The 21,981-nt window shown below is 34.3% G+C and overlaps 1 protein-coding gene across 2 annotated transcripts in view; it reads right to left on the bottom strand.

The window, feature by feature from the left end:
• Positions 1 to 20,020, bottom strand: part of LOC112043619 (autophagy-related protein 16-1) — a 242,328-nt gene extending 222,308 nt beyond the window's left edge. Inside the window, exons 1-9 of one of the 2 annotated variants that reach the window (XM_024079115.2) lie at positions 19,663 to 20,020; positions 19,321 to 19,431; positions 17,285 to 17,450; positions 16,223 to 16,385; positions 13,569 to 13,657; positions 12,816 to 12,869; positions 10,568 to 10,724; positions 9,030 to 9,135; positions 8,102 to 8,247 (exon numbers count right to left, since the gene is read on the bottom strand). In XM_024079115.2, coding sequence (XP_023934883.2) covers positions 8,102 to 8,247; positions 9,030 to 9,135; positions 10,568 to 10,724; positions 12,816 to 12,869; positions 13,569 to 13,657; positions 16,223 to 16,385; positions 17,285 to 17,450; positions 19,321 to 19,431; positions 19,663 to 19,756 — 1,086 coding nt within the window. In that variant the 5' untranslated portion in view covers positions 19,757 to 20,020. The remainder of the gene's footprint in view (positions 1 to 8,101; positions 8,248 to 9,029; positions 9,136 to 10,567; positions 10,725 to 12,815; positions 12,870 to 13,568; positions 13,658 to 16,222; positions 16,386 to 17,284; positions 17,451 to 19,320; positions 19,432 to 19,662) is intronic. The other variant, XM_052883743.1, reaches the window with a different exon arrangement.
• Between the last annotated feature and the right edge of the window lie 1,961 nt (positions 20,021 to 21,981).

Genomic DNA, 21,981 nt, shown 5'->3' with positions numbered 1-21,981 from the left:
CGAAATTATTCCGACAAACTCGACCCGTCTTCAATACTCAGCCAATCATTCGAGGCGACCATAAAATAAAATCGAAGAACGCAGCATTCTCCATAAAAGATAAAGTCGTTCACAATAGCATATGAAATATTCATAAAATAGAAAGGTTACGTATTGGTCGTAACTTCATATAATAAAAAGCAAAACAGAAAAAACAAATTAAAACAGGCTACAGGCTCTGAGAGCAATTTCTGAAACATTTTAATGTAAATCAATGCCAGTGCTTCAATGTGAGCAAATCTTATATTAGAGATATTGCAGCTACATTTTAGTTAGAATTATTCTATCCATACTTTGTACTAATTTTACAAATATGTGCGAAAATGAGATTTTTTTTATTCTCTACAAGTTAGCCCATCACTACAATCTCATCTTTTGGTAAGTGATGATGCAGTCTATGATGGAAACTTGTTAGGAGGAGGATGAAACACCACACCCCTTTCAGTTTTTACATCGTATCGGAATGTTAAGTTGCTTGGCGTACGTCTTTTCTGGTAGGGTCAGCAAGTCTGTCTGTATAATACCTTTTCACGGCTAAACCACTGATTTAAGTGAATTTTGGTACAGTGATAAATGGGACCTTGGAGCCGAACATAACGTAGACTACTTTTATCCCGAAAAAATCTATGGTTACCGCGGGATTTGTGAAAAACAGAAAATCAACTAAACAGAGTCGCAAGCTCTATTGTACTATTCGAGATAGATGATATTGACTAATGAAATACGACTAAATACATTATACTTATAGGAAGAAGAAGACTTGAGCTTATGAGATTCATGTCCAACGACGAAAAAAAAACGATTTCACTGTTTAGTCGCATGACTTCGCATAATCAAGTACGAAACATTTATCATCGTGTTTGGCGTCGATGCGAACTTCGTGACCTAAACTTGTTTATAATAATTTATAGAAAATGGAAGTGAAGACACTCATAACAATTTACCTCCCAAATAGCTCCATTGTTCCGGTAAAATGTGTAGTTTGGTCTTCAACATGAACTAGAGGCACACTTTAAGAAAAGAAAGTTGAAATATACCAATGTTTTTAAAATATTTAGATTTCTATACATCACAGTTGTCACTAATCAAATGATGATTACCATTTTGAGTAAATTTGATGAAGTTTAGGCATATAATGCAGAAAATGATGACACTTTTACATAATTACATCCTATATTCGCAATGATTAGAGGTATTTACTTAGAAGGTAATTGCTGTTTTGAGATTACAAAGTACGAAGAAAATTAAAAATTAAACACACCTTGTATGCACAAAGCGCTACAATATATACAGATTACAAACCATTGTTGTATATTATGTTAAGCCATGCGGAACAAGGAAATCCGTAGGAGAACGAAAATAATCGATGTAGCCCAAAGGATTAGCCACCTGAAGTGACAGTGGACGGGCCATATCTGTCGTAGAATAGAGTAGGAGTAGTGTCGTAGAGTAGATGGCCGCTGGGGCAGAAGCAGATGGTCCGACGACATCAAGAAAGTAGTGGGAATTGGCTGGATGAGGAAGGCGGTGGATCGTGTGTGGTGGCCTAAGGCCTATGTCCAGCAGTGGACAAATACAGGCTGTTGAAAATTATTGATGATGTTCCTCCTGTTCAACTTAATCAATTCATATTTGTTTCCTAATTTAATACAGATATTCAGCAGGTCAAAGGAGCTCACAATCTGGTCGAGGGTGCATTTTCTCGAGTGGAAGGCATTGCAGTGCAGGACTTACGCAGGTCTCTAGCGCAGTCGCAGGCATCCAACGAGGAGCTTAAGTGATCATTTACATATATTTAAATGATGAAAATTGGTGCTATTATTATAGAAGCAAGTCACGAAAATTTCAACAAATAGGTACCTATGCGAAATAATCATACCGAATTCATTGCTTGAATATGTAATCTATTTTTGCTCATTACTATGGCGATTACTCGATACCTGTAACGGATGCTCGCGGTGCAATTTGTGGACTTATTTGCATCGAAATCGTTGAGAGCAATCGCAGTCACGCAGACCGCAGTGCGAAAACAAACCTCTTTCGCCCGTAAATCAAAAGTCACTCCTGTAAGGTCTATGTAAGTTTTAAATCTCTGAATACATTAAAAATGGAATCGTGAGCAGGAACAGAAATAGTATAACAGTCATCAACCTAGACGACTTTGTAACATGGGAAAGAAAGTAAACTAATCCAAGTTTGTACAATAGGTTTAGGTACTTAATTTTGTTAAAAATTTAATTAAAATTTTTGTAAATAATTGTAAATACATATTGAGTTATTGAATGAATAATTAAATTAATTGGGTTGGAAACAAGTTGGATCATACATTTTCCTACCTACCTATACACAAAAATAAGTCATTATTATTTTCATTTCGTCAACTCAGATGACAAATCTGAGTTGACGAAATACGGCTACTAATACATTTATTCAATTTCATTTCCGTTTTACATAATATGCCACAAAAATTTAAACGAGTACTGGAATGGCTGACGCCCCGCAGTTCACTCGCTTGGTTCCCGTTCTCGTTGGAATACTGGGATAAAATATAACTTATGGCAAATAACATGGCTTTCTACTGTATAAAATGTATTTTTTTCATTAGCTGACAACAATTATTGAGAATTTTTATCATAGCATCATGCTCGCAACTCAAACCTGACAGATTGTCAGTGATCTTCGAGTAGTAGTGTTCGTTTAAAACATTCTTTAAAGCAATTTAAGGAAAAGTCTTCTTTGATGCTTCTCTGTTTACGATTAATTGTTTATTTTTAACTAGTGTCATAGTGAAATTTGACAATATTACATGAAATTGACAGCTTACACCGGATATGAATTTAATTCCACTTATTTTTATTGGCTGTTTTGTTTAATTTGTAGACGAGGGTGTGAAACAAAAAAAAATATTTATCTAAATAATGCATGTTCCAAAATTCTAAAAATTATTTTCTAAACAGCAATTTGAATCTTCTATCCCTAAAAAATACTATCGACTCGAACTTTTCGTTATTTTTTTTTCCTTTTTTGCAATAATTCGCTAGTCACATTTGTGACGAACAAATTGTTTTTTGCCGCACAACCAGCGGGCGGCGTGAAATCCATCCATCATTGTTATTAAATCAGGTTATCATTAACTAGCTGAAACATGACTGACAGTTCCTTATTTGTTAAGCGGCAGTAAAACTGGTAAGTTAGTTTCCTATAAATCCACGACAGGACTATCAGTCAACTTATTTTGCAAAAGTGAATAGTTTGATTTGTTATCAACATTGACGGATGGTTTTCCAGGGGCACTTAATATTAATATATTCATTGTTTCGAAAGCTCGGATACAGTTTAACTGATTAGAAAGCTACTGCGTTATCAATCACAATATGCTTTACGGTTATGTGCAATTGATTTGAATAGAAATCTTAAACTAAATTTATTCGACTTGAAACCTTTTCATGTTTCGAATGACCCTCAGTAAATTTTGAAACAGTGTATAATCTCAAAAAAATACCTACATATTTATAAAATCTAAGACAATGTCTACGGTGTAGGTACAAATTATATAAAACGCAACTTAATTTTGCTTCTTTCCTGACAAAAGAGTGCGAAAGTCTACGCAGAAGACAATAAACTAATATCTAATTTATCATGCTCAATAATTTATCATTTTAACAGACAGACAGTAATTTAACGATTGGAAGTCAACAATTGCAAGATCCATAATTATCGAATGACAAATCAATTTAGAGGATTAAAAAAAATAAAAAAAAATTCTTGGTGTAGGTACAATTTACACAAGAAGACAACTTAATTGAACTTCTTTTTTCGATGACAGTAAATTAATATCTAATTTAAAGCACTTAAGAAATTGTCATTTACAACAGACATATAGAAAATCTGTTAAACTAATTTAACGATTGAAAAGTCAACGATTGCAAGATCTATAATAATTATCGAACGACGAATCAACTTAAAGGATTAAGGTCTGATTTTTGCGCCGCGACATTTCTTTCATTTGCGCCGACACAACCAATTCAATAGCGACAGCATTTCTGTTCATCCATTAAGTGCGTCAAGTAAAACGACATTTACAAGTAAGTCCGGTCGGAATGATAAAATTTAATAACTTAATACGAAGACATGATTAAGATTGCGAAACAGTTGCAAAACAAGAAGTGTTGCATTCCTACCTAAATTAAGATCGCGTAGCGGTCCCGACGGTTATTCGTGAGTAATAAATCGCTGTGCACAATAAATGTTACGAATAACAATAATATACAATGAAACGAGGTTTTAGTATTCGCGTCGGAAGTGATGAGTGAGATCACGAAGCGGTCTCGCGGACGCGCTAACAATCCACTAATAGGGATCGCGTTCGTGACCCCGCCTCCCGTACTCGACAATATTATCCCAACTGACGGATTATAATTGACTTATTGTTACACTTGACCGGCAACAATGAACGTAACAATAAAGGCAAGCTATAGGTTACTTTTTTTTTAAATTGATTTCCAAGAACCGAAGCACCCAGCTAAAGAACGGTGCATGGGTTTTTGTGCTTCGTGCGAATTTTTAATTTGATTTGTGCAATAGTATAATTATTTCCATTTGATGCGCTCTCGTACAATGCTATCTGATACGGGTCAATGACTTAGTATTTAATAACAATATCTTTATATTTATGAAACACAATATAAAGGTAGTTTGCCAAGAATAATTGTCTGTTAGTCAGCAAAATTTGCAAATACATCTATTGTACTTCCCCAAAATTCCCCAAAGTTTCACTCTTAATGGTTTAGCAAAGCATGAAGATGGCCTACTTTAAGGTACTATCTTAAAAGTTCCAGTGTTTTAAATTAACCACAAATTTTAATATATTTGAAAAATGTTTATCTGTTTATCTACTTGCCGTTCATTTCAATTGATATAATAACAATTATTGTTGACCAGAGTTGAAATGTTGGCAGTGTTATGTGTGCTTTGGAGAGTCCGTTAACCGGTCGGTCTAACTCGTTGGTACTAGGTATATAATTAACATCGGTGTGATAATTAACAGAGTCAAACAATATCACGCTTATGCACATAAGACCATCATGGTGCAAACAATATCACTCCAAACCCGCCAATGCACATTAGACCATCATGGTGGGTCTAAACCCAAAAATCCCCTCTCCTACAAGGAGAAAGGCCCGACCCTGCAGCGGGCCATTAAAATAGGATGATCGATACTGGTGATTGAATTCATTGATAGGTATTCCTTTGAAAATAAATTTCGTTTTATCAAAAGGTCTCCTCTCTAATGGGAAATACTGTAACAGTATTTTTTTTCTATTAAGGTAACTGTTTCGCTATTGTGTTGATACTTCTCAATTGAAAAATTATGTTTGGTCATTATAGAGGACGTGGAGTTATGAAAGCAATTTTAAGTACATTTGAACTCTTTTTACCAAATTATGGCAAATTACAAATTATTATTATAAGAAATTTGACTAGCCGCATTTTTTCTTAGCTACAACACAATGTTAAAGACGAGTATGTTCTGTACATAACTACGTAATTTGAAATATGTCAGGTTACAGTTATAAAATACAAAGCTACAGTTATAATTAGATTAAAAATACATGGTTTTAAATAGCTTCATGTTATGTACATCTTACGTCATTCTTCAAGAAAACTCGAAAACCGCTTGACGTTCAAAGATGAAATTTGGCAGTGACGTAGGTTACAGTTAGTAGACGTCCGCTACGAAAGGATTTTGCGATAGGGTCGGATTAAGGAGGTCTAAGGGCAGACGAAGTCGCGGGCGTCCGCTTGTACTTTTATATTCTAAAATGTGAAAACAATATAGAACTGAATACATTATTAACTTATTATTATTTTTTTTTATTCTCTACAAGTTGGCCTTTGACTACAATATCATCTGATGGTGAGTGATGGTGCAATCTAAGATGGAAGAAATATGTCCTCGTATCTTTAATATTAAACTAGCAGACGTTACGCGGTTCAAACGCGAACTCCCGTTCCCGCAGAATAAGTTGAGTTGTTTTGGAGCCTATTTAATCAAATCTTTACTTTTTACAATATTAATAAAGATTAAATTAAACTACTAATAAAATAAATGGTTAATGAGATGAGATGCCTAAAATAAAATCGAATACAGCCATAGTTACGGTAGAATAAAGAATGAAATACACGCTTACACACACACATGATTAATGGGGTTAATGGCCAATTAACATTGGCCATTAACCCCTCCAATCGTTCCCCTCCAATTAGTCGGAAAGACTGTGTTAACAGCGGAAACGATACCAGGCGGGGATCGAACCCACGAGGAGTTGAGTCCAGCCCTATTACTGTTGATCTTTTGAGTCATACATAGTAGGTACGTCTCCCGAGGAAGCTCTAGTTCAGGAGTGAAAAGATTATAGAGGGTTTTTACCAGACCTGGGTAGGGGTGCCACTTTTATTCGTCAGCTTGTTAGGGTTTCTAACCTCAAAAGGGAAAAACGGAACCCTTATAGGATCATTTCATTGTCCGTCTGTCTGTAAAGACTCTTTATCTCAAGAACGCGTAGAGGTATCAAACTGAAATAATATCTAGTCAGCACAATAAAAAGAAACATAAATTGATACTTGCAATATGCAAAAAAGAATACTTCCAGTCGACCTAGAATCTTGACATTTTCTATAAAGCAACATTTTATAGCACACTTATAGGAAAAATTGCGAAAGGTTACAATTTTTAGCTACATCACATGATATTTTATTTTTCAACGCAAAAACGCAAAAGTACAACCCTTTAGACCGCATATTAGGAAACTCTCAACTAAGTACTTGCAATCGAAGCAAAACCTAAAGGCTACTTTACGTTGTGGATATTCTCATCAGGCATCTTGTACAAAACGTTGCATCCTCATTACTAATTCGCACAAGCAAAAATTTCGAACGCCCTTCCGGAGTTTGTGTTTTCTGACACTTATAATTTAAACACCTTCAAAGACGAACTTATCGTCATTCAAACTGGATGTGTTGGTGAATATAACTATACAATATACATTTATAAGTATTTCTTATTGTTGGTTTCGGTTATTATCAGACAGCTTGCTTGTATTGTTAGGTAAAGTGATAAAGGATTACTGAAACGATGGATACCTTTGTCTTAAAATTATGCACCTCCAACTTTCCACATTATAGATTTCATTAAGCAATAAAAATACCATAACTTTTACCTACCAGGGTTTATATGGAACATTTTTTCGACTCGTGCTTTGCCGGTTTTTTTTCGCAGTGCTATCAGACTATTTTAACGGTCCACCATAGCAAGTTGCTCAGCAGGTTCGGGGTAGTCACTTTTACATATATGACTGGGGCCAACGGCTTAACTTGCCTTTCGAAACGCAAGCAACCAATAACTTCCCAACTCTGGGTTGATTATTTTTGGAAGAAAGAAAACTCAATATTTAACAGACTCAGGAAAATGTCATAGGCAATTGTAACAAAACAAATGAATTATTCATGCAAAGTACAAGTCCGATGCAAACATTTTGACGTATCGGAAATAAGCTGCAGATGTCGCTAGCTTGGCAAATTCGTTCGCAACACTGCCGATGGTCAGCGCGGGCCGGAAGGGGGGTAGGAATGCCCAGCGCAGTCCTTTCCCCCGTAGCCCGCATATCACGGTAGTAAAAATTCATGGCGCGGTGATGGCCTGCCACCGCACCTCTGCGTTACCGCTTATACCTACAATCTTGTATTGCGTAGCTTAACGCACAATGTTCCGAAACGTCACAAAATCGCTTCTTGAATATTCTTTTCAAATCTTCTTGAATATTTGACGCAATATAAAGTTTCAATAGGCTAGTTGACACTTTTTTAAATGGTTTTAAATTGTTCATCGTTCAACTAAATTGATTTTTTTTAAATTAAGTTTTATAAGAAATCCTTAACTTTTATTAATTAATATCGATGTATTTCCTATCCTTATTCCATGTACTGTGTGAAATTACTATTGTTTATATTAAATTTGATATGTGTCAACTAGCCTATTGTATGACTAAACGGGTCGACTTACCCTTAACCTCTGGTCGCCGACAGTCCACACGCGACTCGCGAAGTCGTTGGAAGCACCCACTATGTACGCGCCGGTCGCGTCGAAGTCCACCGACATCACACCCGCGTTGGAACCGACGAGCGTGCCTTTGCATTCTATTACTCCAACTATGAAAACAATACAAACAAATCACACTAATATTAGAAACTCCTGGCGAAGATCTGGTCGTAGACGTACTGGTCTTGGCTCGAGAACTTACGCCAATGGTTCGATATTAGTACCAGATCACTGTTTCGGGCAGCAGTCATCAGCTAGTAACAAAGGTTATATTTTATTTCCGTACTCCCACGGATAGGTACTTGGTCGCTAACTATGGACCTCATAAGAAGGCTCAGAGTCACACAGGGGGTTATAGAACGAGCTATGTTAGGAGTGATCGAATCAGAAATGAGGAGATCCGCAGAAGAACCAAGGTCACCGACATAGCTCAACGAGTTGCGAAGCTGAAGTGACAATGGGCGGGGCACATAGTTCGGAGAGCCGATGGACGTCAAGGTCCCAAACAAAGTCAAAGTGCTGGAATGGCGACCCCGCACTAGTAAGTGCAGTGTTGGCCGACCCCCCACCAGGTGGACTGACGACATCAAACGAGTCGCAGAGATTCGCAGATGCTGGTGGCTCAGTATCGTGATGTTTAGGAGTCCCTACAAAAGGCCTATGTCCTGCAGTGGACGTCCATCGGCTGATATGGTGATGATGATGATGATGATGATGATGATGACTCCCACGGGAGTGGAAACCACGTAGTTGAAACCGCTAGTATACCTTTATGCCCAATTTTCATTACACAGACATTTTTCCAGTTGTGGGAATCGAATCCACGAACTTTAAAGCAGACGACCTGGTCACTAGTTAGATTAGATTTAAGCAAACACATGTTTTTACTTACTTTTAGAGACATTCCATAGTTTAACCTTCCTATCAGCGGCCCCCGTCGCCACCAAATGGTCTGTTGGACTCCATTTAACTGCATTCACTTCACCGTCGTGAGCGTCCTAAAATAAAATACTATTATACTCTAAAACGTATATTGTATTTATAACCTACGGATTAAGGATTAAGGTGGTTGTTGTTAAATACAATATGCAACCGTAGATTAAACTTGTCAATCGATAAATCATTTATTATTGTCTTACCCTTCGCTACAGTTTCTAATTTAATAGTGTTTTTCGAAAGATTGCCATGAAGCCAAGTGTCTTGCGAATGGGCATATCATTTCTCATATTATACCGATAAAATATAAAAAAAATATACTTTACTAGCGGACCCGGTCAAGCTTCGTTTTGACATAAGTGTACTTATTCTCTATCCCTACTCTACCCTTCTATACCTCTACCTCTACCCTACCCATATCCTACCCCAATCCTACTCCTACCCTACCCCTACCGCTTGACTCTTAAAAATTTGTATGGGAAATAGAAAAGGGCAGTTTTTAGGGTTTTCCCGGAAATTATTTGATTTTTTCTCACCTTTTAAACCTTCCCTATACCTTCACGAACATTTCAAGACCAAGATAAGATAAATCCGTTAAGCCGTTCTCGAGTTTTAGCGAGACTGACGAACAGCAATTAATTTTTATATATATAGATATTGAGGGTCTGGATCCTTAAAACCTGCTACTTCAAAAATCCACCACGATCGAAACACCATAATCGGTTACCATACTCACTTATGGTAGGAGCATGAGCTGACAAACTTTCAGCTTTTATAAAATGACGAAGGTCTGGGATCCCGGGCTCTCTTTCTATAATGTGTTAAACATACAAACGTTTTTTATTTACTATTAAGTAAATATAAAAACGTTGGTAGAATGAAACAAGTTAAAGCTTGACTGTGATATCATCATGCAGTATTGATATTCTAGTGTTCTAACTTAAAAGGAGTTCAAATTATTTGTTAATCATTATCATCAACCAATGGAAATCCACTGCTGAACTTCCAAACACTGTGATTTTAAGCTGGTGACATCCAGCAGCAAGTAGCGTAAATAACTTTGATTATTTAGACTATCTATGGACCTGTTTCGCACCCAAATTATCCAACAAAAAAGTCGGTCGTTTTTTGAGGAGGACGAGGTAAACTCACACATCGAAAATATTTAACACCATAAAATATATTGTGTCGATACACACACCTGTAAATTTGACTCGCAATACACACACGCGTAATTGTTACACAGCTAACATCGCTTAGAGTTAAACTATCCACAGAATATATACACAGAATATTCGATTACTTGATCGTTTTTTTCTGTTCCGTCAAAAGAATCGATTCTTTTTAGAAATTGTTTTTATTACTAATTTGATAAAATTAAGGTAGAAATACATACAAATGAAACGTTACTACAAGAGGTCTTTGCCAGAGAGGTAACTGTTAGCGAGGCAGGTCCTGTTATTAATGGTCCTGTTAAAAATAGTGAATACTCACAAATCGTAAAGCAACTTTTGTAGGCAAAGCTGTGGCGTAGTACGGCAACGAGTCTAAGATTTTCTCATCTGAACTGCCCGCCGAGCCTATACTGCTTCTACTGCCTGCTTCTCTAGCTGCCTCTTCCAGTTCCTTACGTACTTTGTCACTCTTTTTTCTGAAAGAGAATAAATAAAATGCATTCATTCTGAACATATGCCGATTTTATTTGGATTTTTGGCTTTTCTGCAAAAGCTGTATGTACAAGCATTAAGAGTTCAACTCTCCAGCTATCGGCAGAATATTCCATTTAATCATTTAAAACTACCGTAACCGTTTAATTCCTTGTTTTCCATTCCACGTACCATCTTACAATAATAAGTCAAAACCAAATTATTAGCTCACCTATATCATTTCACAACCTCACAGTTAAAATGTGCAAAATGCACATGCGAAAATACCATGCAATGTGGCGTAAACCATGCAATTTTTTTTAAATATTTAAATAAAAACTATGCAAGTTAAAAATATTTACATAATCGTAATTAAAGGTCAATGTTATACCAAACCAAAAATCAATGGAACTGGGTTTTGTTATTAAATGGTGGGTAGTTGACTAAAAAATATATTAACTATTTGTTATGCATACCACTTGTTACAAAATAAATTATAATTTTAACAGTCAACAACCCTCAATAATAAAGACATTCGTATATACCGAGAACAATTTTCCTACCACACCTGTCAAACCATTCAAGGCCGAGTTACTTCCAAACATTTACCTCTTATAATAAAAGGACGCAGAATCATATAGAAAATTTCACTTAAAAACTGACCAATTTTGATTTGACAGTTTTAGAATTATTGATAAAGAAATTTATACCTAAAGGTCTTTAAATATAGTCCAATATTCTATAAAATCTCAAATTCAGAGCAAATTCAACCTTAAGAATTGAGTTTAAGGTAGAATTTGCAAATGCGACTACTTGAATTGAGTGCCAAGAAGTTGTGTTTGGCACTCATTGAGTGGGGACGTTTATTGGTCGCTGATTGTGCATCCACTTTTTAAAAGGAGATCGATGCTTCCAAAGTAATTTTAAAAACATGACTTGAGTCTTTTTACAAACATAACAAAGCTGTTAATTGCTACTTCGACCGATACTTGTACCGTATTGCCGTGCCCTGACAAAACACTATATATTCACTTTTGAGAAATTGCTGTTCATTTTTATTTAAAAAAAGAAAGAACAATATTTGCCATATCTATTAAATATGACCAATATTCCCAATATTGGTCACATTTTTGGAAATTCTGTATTAGGAGTGGGTACAACAATAGACCAACGGTACGGGGATCGAACTACCACCCCTTGGTGATGAGTTCGACCGCTTTACGGTTGAGATTATTAAGGCTCTTTGTTTTTAGTCCCCTACTATTTGTTAGAAACATATGACTATTTTTGTATACTATTAATACATTTCTCAGGATATTTTTGAGACTGAATGCAATACAATGTCATAGCAAGGCAGCTTACAGGTCAACACTTTTTTAATTTAAAATTATTTGACAGAGGTGAAAACAGTGGGTAGACTGTATAATAACTGCAGACATTTGCAGCACCTCCCTTACTGCAGCCATTTGCAATTTTGCTATAACTTTAATCATAGTTATTAGTATATTAAGTATATTTTATACGAATGTCTTTTATACGTGAATATTTAAACTATTTACAAGATGTAATTTCATTAATAAAACTCATGTGCAAACCAAAAACTACCACGTTATAATTATGAATATGAAGTAACAAACTATTTACAAAAAACAACTTATACTAAATTCAGTTTAAATACACTTTAATATTGATATAATCCAGTTATTGTATTAAAATCCAAATTATAAAAAAAAATGTGAACAATAATTGTAACAAACCAATAAATACTGTTAAGAGAACAATTTTGAAAAGTAAGCAAATAATAATTCAAAAGTATAACATAATAGGATACATTAGATAAATTGCAAAGAACGATAAAACGAAATTTTTCAAATATTGTAAAAGTGAAGTACAAAATCAAAATAATATATATAATTATAATGAAATGTCCGTCATATCACAACAATGATAGATGGTAGAAATTGAAAACAATGAGTCAGTTTCAGAGTGCAGTTAAGACATATATGGGCCGTTGTAATGAAGAAGTAAAATGTCCTTTTTTAACGCCACAATGCCTTCATACCACCAAGACCTCATTCACATTATGTCGAACTCACCCGAAACTAACTCTACCAAACGTGTTGATGAAAAACGCAGAAGGGTTGCTTGACCTGTTGAACAAATTAAACAAAAAGATGCAAACAAATTCATACGCAATGATGCAAGCCGCTATAAACTGCGTATCACACGCATGGCCCATCTAAATAATGTATTATCTAAAACACACTTTTCTAGACTAACTTGTAAACACAAAATACTCATTTAATAATAGTTAAAAAGTGCCATTTAACAGGAACAGTGAAAGACAAATTAGTAATTCTTAGTAAATAGATTATACATAAATGTATAACCTAAAATTTTAAAATTACAAATTTTCTATTATAAGATAATAGATTATACACATTACATTGCATTTCTATATTGCAGTGAAGTTAATATTTATATGATGTTTTCATTGAATAATAACTAGAATTTTAATATAAGTGATAATATGAAAACTAAACGGTGCATGTTTTACAAGTTCTAATATCAAGTACATTCAGTCAGTATACCAATCATTCAGTTAAAATAGTTAAACAATCCACCTTAACCCCGACCAAAGAATACAAACTAAGGAAGAACCATCACAGATTCTTTGTCAATATAGAGAAAAAAATATTATTTTCATATTGCAAAATTAAGAAAAGGGTTGTTACATGCAAAATGTTTTCACAACACGATAATGGAAGCCATTGTAACTTTTTAAAACAAGCGGAAACTAATGCCGCTCAAACGAAACAATAAAATAAACACAACAGGAGGAAGCTTACTTGAGAAAGTGTTCATTTTCTTCATTCATTTTGTCCGCATCCTTTGCTTTGTACTTTATAAGTCTTTCAACGAGAGACCGATTTTCATCCTGCAATTAAATAGTACAGTTTGTTTTGGTTTCATTTAGTTTCTTTAAACGTATTCACTAATAAATTATTACAACCTTTGTTTGTCTATACATTTTAAAAACAATATGGCACTCGAAAAGTATTTACATTGGATGAAAGTAAAAATATCGCAACTAATGCACTCAGTGTGTCGACGTTAAATTTTCAACTGGCTATGTAGGTGTGTAATATCATAGGAGATATACAAACCAATAAAGTTTTATATACAGCCATTACCACGTGGATGATACAGTGTACAGGATGTTATATTTTCAGTCGAATTTAAAATTCCATTATGCACGAAAGGCATAGAAGACATTTCGAAATAATAAATTTTAAAGGTCCTAGGTTCAAAAATGTTGTAATTATATATTTTATTAGTAGGACATGTAAAGATTACTAGTTAAACACATATTTTTTTAAATAAAGACTTTGTTGGGAATGGGCACAACAATAGTTCAGCGGGGATCGAAATAATTTTTTTATTCTCTTCACCTCCAGGCTCTATTTTAGTTAAAAAATTGTTATGTAAGACACAATCACATAATTACATGACCTAATGGTATTTTAATATCTAAGCAAGAGCCGACATTTCCAACAAAGATATTAAGGTCTGTGTTAATTACTTCAAAGATTAAGTTGACATTATTGTTGACATACTGTGTAAGTTCATAGATTTTTCCGGTAAAAATAAATTATTATCAAAGTAAGTAGTCTATAAGGGTATAATCATAATGGGTATAAATATAATGGTTTAAACCCGATCCAGTGGGCTACTTGGGGTCTTGGTTTCAAGGCCTGGGTAAGGTTATGAAATATTAAACTTTTCCTTCCTCTAAGAATTTATCAGTAATTGTTGTATTGTCAGAGCCTATAGTTGGAAAGTTTGTGTCTCTCAGAGAGCACTTTATATCATAGCCCTGACATTGTCATTATCGAGTGATGTGATCGTTAAAAATACATCATCATCCGTTGAGTTGCACTGAAGCAATGTCCGTACAAAAATCCATATTTTTGAACATATTTTGATTTTTCAACAAGCTGCAGTCAAACTCTTAAACATTCAATGCACTTGCAACATGCATTTTTGATCAAACTGTCAACATAGCAAGCTTCATTTGAAAAGTTCGTGTCTAAAGATGACCAAAATACAGCAGATTTAAATAAAAGTATTTTTTTACAATTGCCAAAACTTAGTACAAGATACTATACAAATGTAGCTAACTAGTAAATTAATTAATGAATATTAAAACTAAAGACAGCAATCATCCTAAGTGTGATACCGAAGACCATGAATTGACTTGGCATGTTGCCACAATTTCAATAATGCAATAAAAAAATTTAAGATCCAGTGGAATAGTTTGTTTCCAGTGGCGTGTACATTCAGTATAGATGCGCAACGTAAATCCGCGAACGTCATGCGGTGAATTATGTGCCAATGGACAACGATGTGTTGGTAAAAAAGTTGCTTTAATTCTAACACTCTTACAAACAAGTGATTCATGTGTTTATACACTTTCGTTTGTTAGCACAGATAATACAAAAATGCCAAAAATAAAACAAATAGGACCACATTCAAACTCGTGAAAATATTTTCATAAAAATATCAAGGCCTGTCAATCATGACGATATAAAAAGTGAACCTTGAGTTTTATCTCTTTGAATCTTTCAAATACCTACCAATCGGTTAAAAATAATTTAGCGATATAAATTAATTTTACGATGAATTCCTATATAATTTAATAATTTTATACTTTTAACACTTCTGTTTATTTAAGAACTAGCGGACGAACACTAATTCGTCCGCGTGGAAACTCTGAACTACTTACGAGATTTCTTAAACACATTTGAACCTTATTTTTAACCGACTTCTAAAAAGGAGGAGGTTCTACGTTCGGCTGCATGTATGTTTTTTTTAAGCACTCTATTGTTAAAAACTGCATTAAAATCTGTTGCGTAGGTGACAGATCTAAGAGTACAAACGTGGGAACAGGGACGTAGCTACAGTAGTAGTATGTTTTGACTTGACTAACTTGATAGGAGTGTGGATATTCATCCTCCTCCTAACAAGTTAGCCCGCTTCCACCTTAGATTACATCATCACTTACCATTAGCTGAGATTGTAGTCAAGGGCCAACTTGTAAAGAATAAAAAAAAGTATCAGCCGTATCAATGATACGAGGCCCCCGGACTACATGGCCTGTACGTGTGAAAGCAAAAATTACGAAAATCAAAGGATAAAACTGCATAGAAAACCATGTTATACACCATACTTAATTTTATAAAGAGGTAAACTTTGTGGAGTTGTAGAGGGATCTGGATCTACTGAACCAATTTTGAGAATTGTTTTACCACTAGAAAGCCATGTTAGTTGTGAGAGTCATAGGCTATATTTTATCCCCGTATGCTCACGGGAACGGGAACTACGCGGGTGAAACCGCGGGGCGTTGATTAGTCTACAAATATTCTAAAATACCAACACGTAAGTTTGTTCAATCTACAACTATATGAGTATATATAAGCTAATTTTGACTAAATTTATTTACCTGTGCTTTCCTCAATTTTTCTTCAATGGCAGCAAATGCAATTTGTAATGCCTGATGCTCATCCCTTAAAACTTGATTAAGTCCTTGTAACTCTGTCATGTTTGTTTCATACATTTGTATTTCTGCTCGCAATGAAGCTATTAATGCTGTGTTTTCTGAAATTCTGCACAGAAACCAACATTTGAATTTTTTTATTTAGTATTTTGTATTGCATGGATAAAATGTATATTTAGTAGTATTTTTAACCATTACATGAGAAATTAAGAGATATTTATCAAGAGTGAAAACAAACTCGTTTTTTGTTGTATCATTAACCTAACAAATGAACTAACTAAAAATGGCTATGTGGTTAGTCTGTACGCTGTAGAAGTAGGTGCGAGAGGATTACCAGCGAAATCTGTCGATAACTTGCTTAAAGATCTTAAAGACCTCTCTAGAACTGCAGCAAGTTTTATATTAGAACAGGTAGCTAAAGTTGCTCTAGTAGGATCATACCATATTTGGTTAGACAGGGAGAACAGCCCGAGTGGAGAGGGGGAGTGTTAATCAATTGTCAAGGAATTCTTTAACCCTACATCCATTGGTCAAAAGTCCTGGACTTTGCTCAGAGTTTTTCTCTCTGCCACACAATGGACTTGGCACTTGCATGGTGAATCCATGATATTCGTCTCCTAAATCTGTGTCTTGTGTCCTTCAATCTGAGGCGTAATTAACACACAATGGCAGATGAAGTGAAATCACAGGTGTATGAGGTGTGTTAAGCCTCTGATTGGTAACCACATGTTCTTACTAAAGACTGCTTGGTTTCAGAAATAAGTACTAGCAGACGCTCGCGACTTCGTCCACGTGAAATTTAGTTTTTCACAAATTCCTCGGCAACCATGGATTTTTCCGGGATGAAGAGTAGCCTGTGTTAATTCAAAGTAAAGTCTATTTCCCTTCCAAATTTTAGCCAAACCAATTCAGTAGTTGCCGTGTTTAAGAGTAACAAACTTCCAAACATCCATACAAACTATTTACTATATACATTAGTAGGATTACTGCTAAAACTCCATTACTTACATTACATCCTTAGATTGTAAACTTTTTTCTAAGTCGTGGACTCTAGCATTAAGGTTAATGATTTGCTGTGAACTTTCTCCTCGTCTTCGATGTAGAGATGTGAGCTCTTCTTGTTGCAACAGAATTTTCTGTTCCAGAGCTTGTATTCTCTCATTAGAAGCAACACCTGGAAAATTTTATAATTTATATTACAGTACAACTGATATCATTATATTTTTGCATATAAAGTAGAATGAGAGAAACTAATTAAATTTCTTAGACTTGGTCCATATTATTATTCCATAGTGTCTTTATTATCACAGAAATGTATTTTAAATAGTGGAGATGATAAAAATATTTTGACAGCGTTTGTTGTGGGCTTAAATGAGCACATATTGAATGCTTATAACTTTTAGTAAGTTGTTTCAGCATGCATTCAGCTTTACCAGCCTATTCTAACGGCCTACTACAGTGCCAGGCTTCTATAGGCCTCTATATAGGAGATGAGATAATGAGCTGAGACCACCTGCCCCAATGTGAATTGGCAGGCTTAGGGTGATAATGTTAAATTCATTAACTACTAAACTACCAAACATTAATAATTATTATAGTATGAGATCTGGCATAAGAAATGTATACCCTCATCTGTCATTTATTTGGGATAAGAAATAAATGATAGTAAATATTCACATTGACACATTGCACATTAATACTACTGAAAATTTCTTAGAAAAAAGAAAATTTTGTAGCTTAAATAGTCTGACCTGGATTCAAACGCAGGACCCTGTGATTCAAAACATAAACTAACCACTAGACCAAAGAGGCAGTTATCAATATTAGTATTATAAATTTTTGTCAAACAAAAAACAAGAAGTATAATTTTAGTAAGTGAAATCTTTTAAATATAAAACTCTTAAGCTCTTATTGAAAAAAATGCTTTTCAGTTCAAGTACTAGACCCAAACAGAAGTGTTAAAATAAAACTAAAATTAAACCATTAAAAAATAATGTGTTTTATTCATAAAATTTTAATAACCATCATAAGTCACAGTTGTGTGTGCAAAGTAATTTAAGTAAATAGTCTTTGGTCAATTAATTAGTATAATTGAATGTAATTGTGTTTACTTTAAAATGTTGCAATGTTAACATAAGGTCACACTGTATAAGGAATAAGTAATGTAGCAGTGTGGTATGTAACCAAGGAATTATACTGTTACAAATAAGAGAAAGTAGTATGCTTTGTTTGATTCAATATGATTACTATTCCAAGATTATTTTCATTATACTTTTAGCTTACTTAGTTTGTTCTCTTTGTTATTATTACATCAATGCATGTCCTTGGGTTTGTCAGTAGATGTAGATAACTATAAAAAATCTATGTTTTTCTTTTTTTGATCTGACTTATCTCTAGATCTACTGAACCAATTGTGAAAATTCTTTTACTACTAGAAAGCCTCATTATTTATGGGTGGGTAAGCCACATAATCTCACGGGAGCAAGAACTATGCAGGTGAAACCACGAGGCAAAGGCAAGTTATATATAAATCACAACAGATTGTCCCATGGAAGCCAGATTTTGTCATTTTAATTTTGCTCTCCTTACACTTGTTTATGAACAATTTATTGATTTACTTATAGATTGTACATCCATATAGACAGACTAAATTTAAACCTAAAAGAGCCAACTTGTTGGTTATCAAGAATAGAATTTAATTGCATTTTCTAGAGGCAGAACCTTTTAATTATATACTATTCACACATATTTTGTGTCAGATGATTGTGAATAGTTTGATATCAAATGTTCGACTTTTGGAACATCAGATTATAATCTGCAGACAGTAGATAAGTGTGACCAGCTCTCGGGGCATTCACAGTTGGTTCAAAAACACATATATTATATATGTGGTATGCACGATGGTCAACAACCAGGCCGAATGCAGAAAAGACTCTAACAAGAGAAAAGATAAAGATGTAGTACTAGCTGATGAATCAATCTAAAAATATTATCTTTTAGTTTATTAAAATATAATATTTATTAAATGAATAATTAATACTAACCTCCACTGTTTAATACACTTTCAGTACTGGAGAATCTAATTCTTTCATTCAATAAGGTAAGTTGCAGGTTTTCATTTTTTAGTGTACTAACATTATCGAACAGTCTACTTTCTGAAAATAATAAATAAATATTAGTATTAAACGATCTTTCAAAGTTAACTTGCAATGATGACAACAGTTCCATCCATCATTTTCGCTTATCTCTGCGGTAGGAGTGGGTAATTAACTAAGTTAATATTAACTCTAATTAATATTCTATCTAATAAATTACCACTATATTGCACCTATAAAAATGACAATAGGCGCAAACAAAGACAGTTTAATAAAACTTATGTTACTTACGAAAAGCTATGATATCTTGAAAAGAATCTCGTTCTCGCTTATTTCTAGCTTGTAGCTCACTTATAATATTATTCTTCCAATCTACGCCTTCCATGGTAAAGGCGTAAAGCGGTATATTACAGCATGAATTAATTATAATATTTTTTCGAAAGTTCCTATTTGAAAACAAACAGATGTCATGTCAATTTCTACACGACAAATACAAGATTTATTATAACACCAAATAACTCGTGGTAAATTATTTCTTAAACAATGCAAATAACATATGACCGTAATTGTTTCAAAAACTATTAATTATTATTAATGAATCGAAGTTCAGAATTTTCGTAAATAAACTTTTGTCAAAAGCAAAATACTAACCACAGACTTTTTGCTTTGACATTGGCACTGACAGTGACATTTGACACCATTGTCTTTATTTTCTACAAGAAAGGACTGGATTCTAGGCTTTTGCTGACAAATAAACAAGAAACTATTTTTTTTTATCCGCATAAATAATTCGAACTGCATCCGGGTGCCCAATACGTTAAAGGCAAAATTTTGTTTTGAGTTGTCCCAGTCCCATCTCTTTCGTATCAACGCAATGAAAGAAATAGCGTTGTTTCCGTTCCGGTTGCGTCGCCATTGCTTTGCCTCTTATTACTAGCGGATGCCCGCTACTTCGTCTGCGAGAAAATCAACATAATATACACTTTTGACCCTCTTCATGCCACGTACTTATATTTTCGCATGTTTTACCCTTAGATGTATATTAAATAGTCCACTAATATTTTTTTATAAATATACCTAACTCATGACATGAACGATTTATACTTTGGATTTATATTAAAAAAATTCAACCGACTTCCAACTCAAAAATTAACCTTAACTAAAAAGCAAAAAATAACATCTTACCTATGTGCTACCTTCTGATCAGTTTGAAGGCGGTGCCAAGCCAGAGATGTTTTAATTTAAGCCGTTTAAATTACAAAATTTCTGTGGTTTTTTCAGAAACGGCTTTAATTAAACCATGACACTAGATTGGCACCGCCTTCAAACTGATCAGAAGGTAGCACATAGGTAAGATGTTATTTTTTGCTTTTTAGTTTAGGTTAATTTTTGAGTTGGAAGTCGGTTGAATCTTTTTTATTAAAATTTTTATTTTTTAATTTTTAGTGTTAGCACACCTACTGAGTGTGAAAAAAACAAGGTAGCTACTGTGAACCGTTGAGGAGTTCTCTTAACTGTCCTTCGTCTTCATCATCAGACCCTTAATACAGTCACAACCCATCTAGGTGGAAAGTTCTCATCAATACAAATAAATCAAGCCCAAACAAAAGGTACCTGCTGTAAATCGTTGACGAATTCCATCGTCTGTGTTTTGGCTCCATCATCAGACCAACTCCAGACCTTCATAAAATTGTAGTGGTTTAAAATATCTTATGGAAACACTACCAAACGCACTAGCCGTCCCTACAATTTTCGAAAGTTCCCCTCGATTTCTCCAGGATGCCATCATCAGATCCTACTACTACCCTGGAGTCAAATCCTTCAAAATAAAAAAAAGAATTTTCAAAATCAGTCCACAAATGACGGAATTATCGCTGGACATACATAAAAAAAAAATGCCTGTGAGTTTTCACTTCAGAAATTACAAAAGTCAAAAAAAAATCTAATTTTTCCCGGGCTATGCGTGCGCCCAGAAGTTAGAAATATCCTTTATAGGTGAAGTCACAGTCATATTTATTTTTCGTTTCTTTTGTAAGAAATCTTAACCCTTCATTTGGGCCCCTCAACAAATTTTAATACAAGGCCCCTCCAAGGCACGCTACGCCACTGCTACAATCCTAGATGAATTATTAATACCTAATCCTAAGTATGTACCTACGTAGGTAGGAAATCATCGATGTCGGTTTTTTCGATGTGGAAAAGTATTTCCTTTCTATCCGATTAAATTGTAAGCTTAGTTTAATTTGGTTTTCGATTCAATCATTGAATAAGTAGACATCCATTGTGTGAAAAGAATGGATGAATTCCGTATTCATTTGGACTTTGCTTTGACTGTTACTATTCAATTAGGGATTGGTGATTCAATTATAAGTTTGAGACATTTGGCATCCCGGAAGTGCGCAGCGATTTCTAAATTAATTCCCACGTACCTATATACTCGTATTATTTACTTACGTACTCATAGAAGTTATAATAATTATTGTGGATTAGTGTATTCTTTGAACTTAATTTTGAAGTAGATATTTTCAACCGATTGAGCTGAAATTTTGTATACACGTTAAGTTTGGATGACAATGCAGGATATGTTTTATGACGTCATTCTAAATCACC

Source organism: Bicyclus anynana, chromosome 10 (genome assembly GCF_947172395.1).
Source record: "Bicyclus anynana chromosome 10, ilBicAnyn1.1, whole genome shotgun sequence".
NCBI lineage: Eukaryota > Metazoa > Arthropoda > Insecta > Lepidoptera > Nymphalidae > Bicyclus > Bicyclus anynana.
The sequence above is the reverse complement of the archived record's forward strand: the minus strand, read 5'-3'. Positions and strand labels throughout refer to the sequence as shown.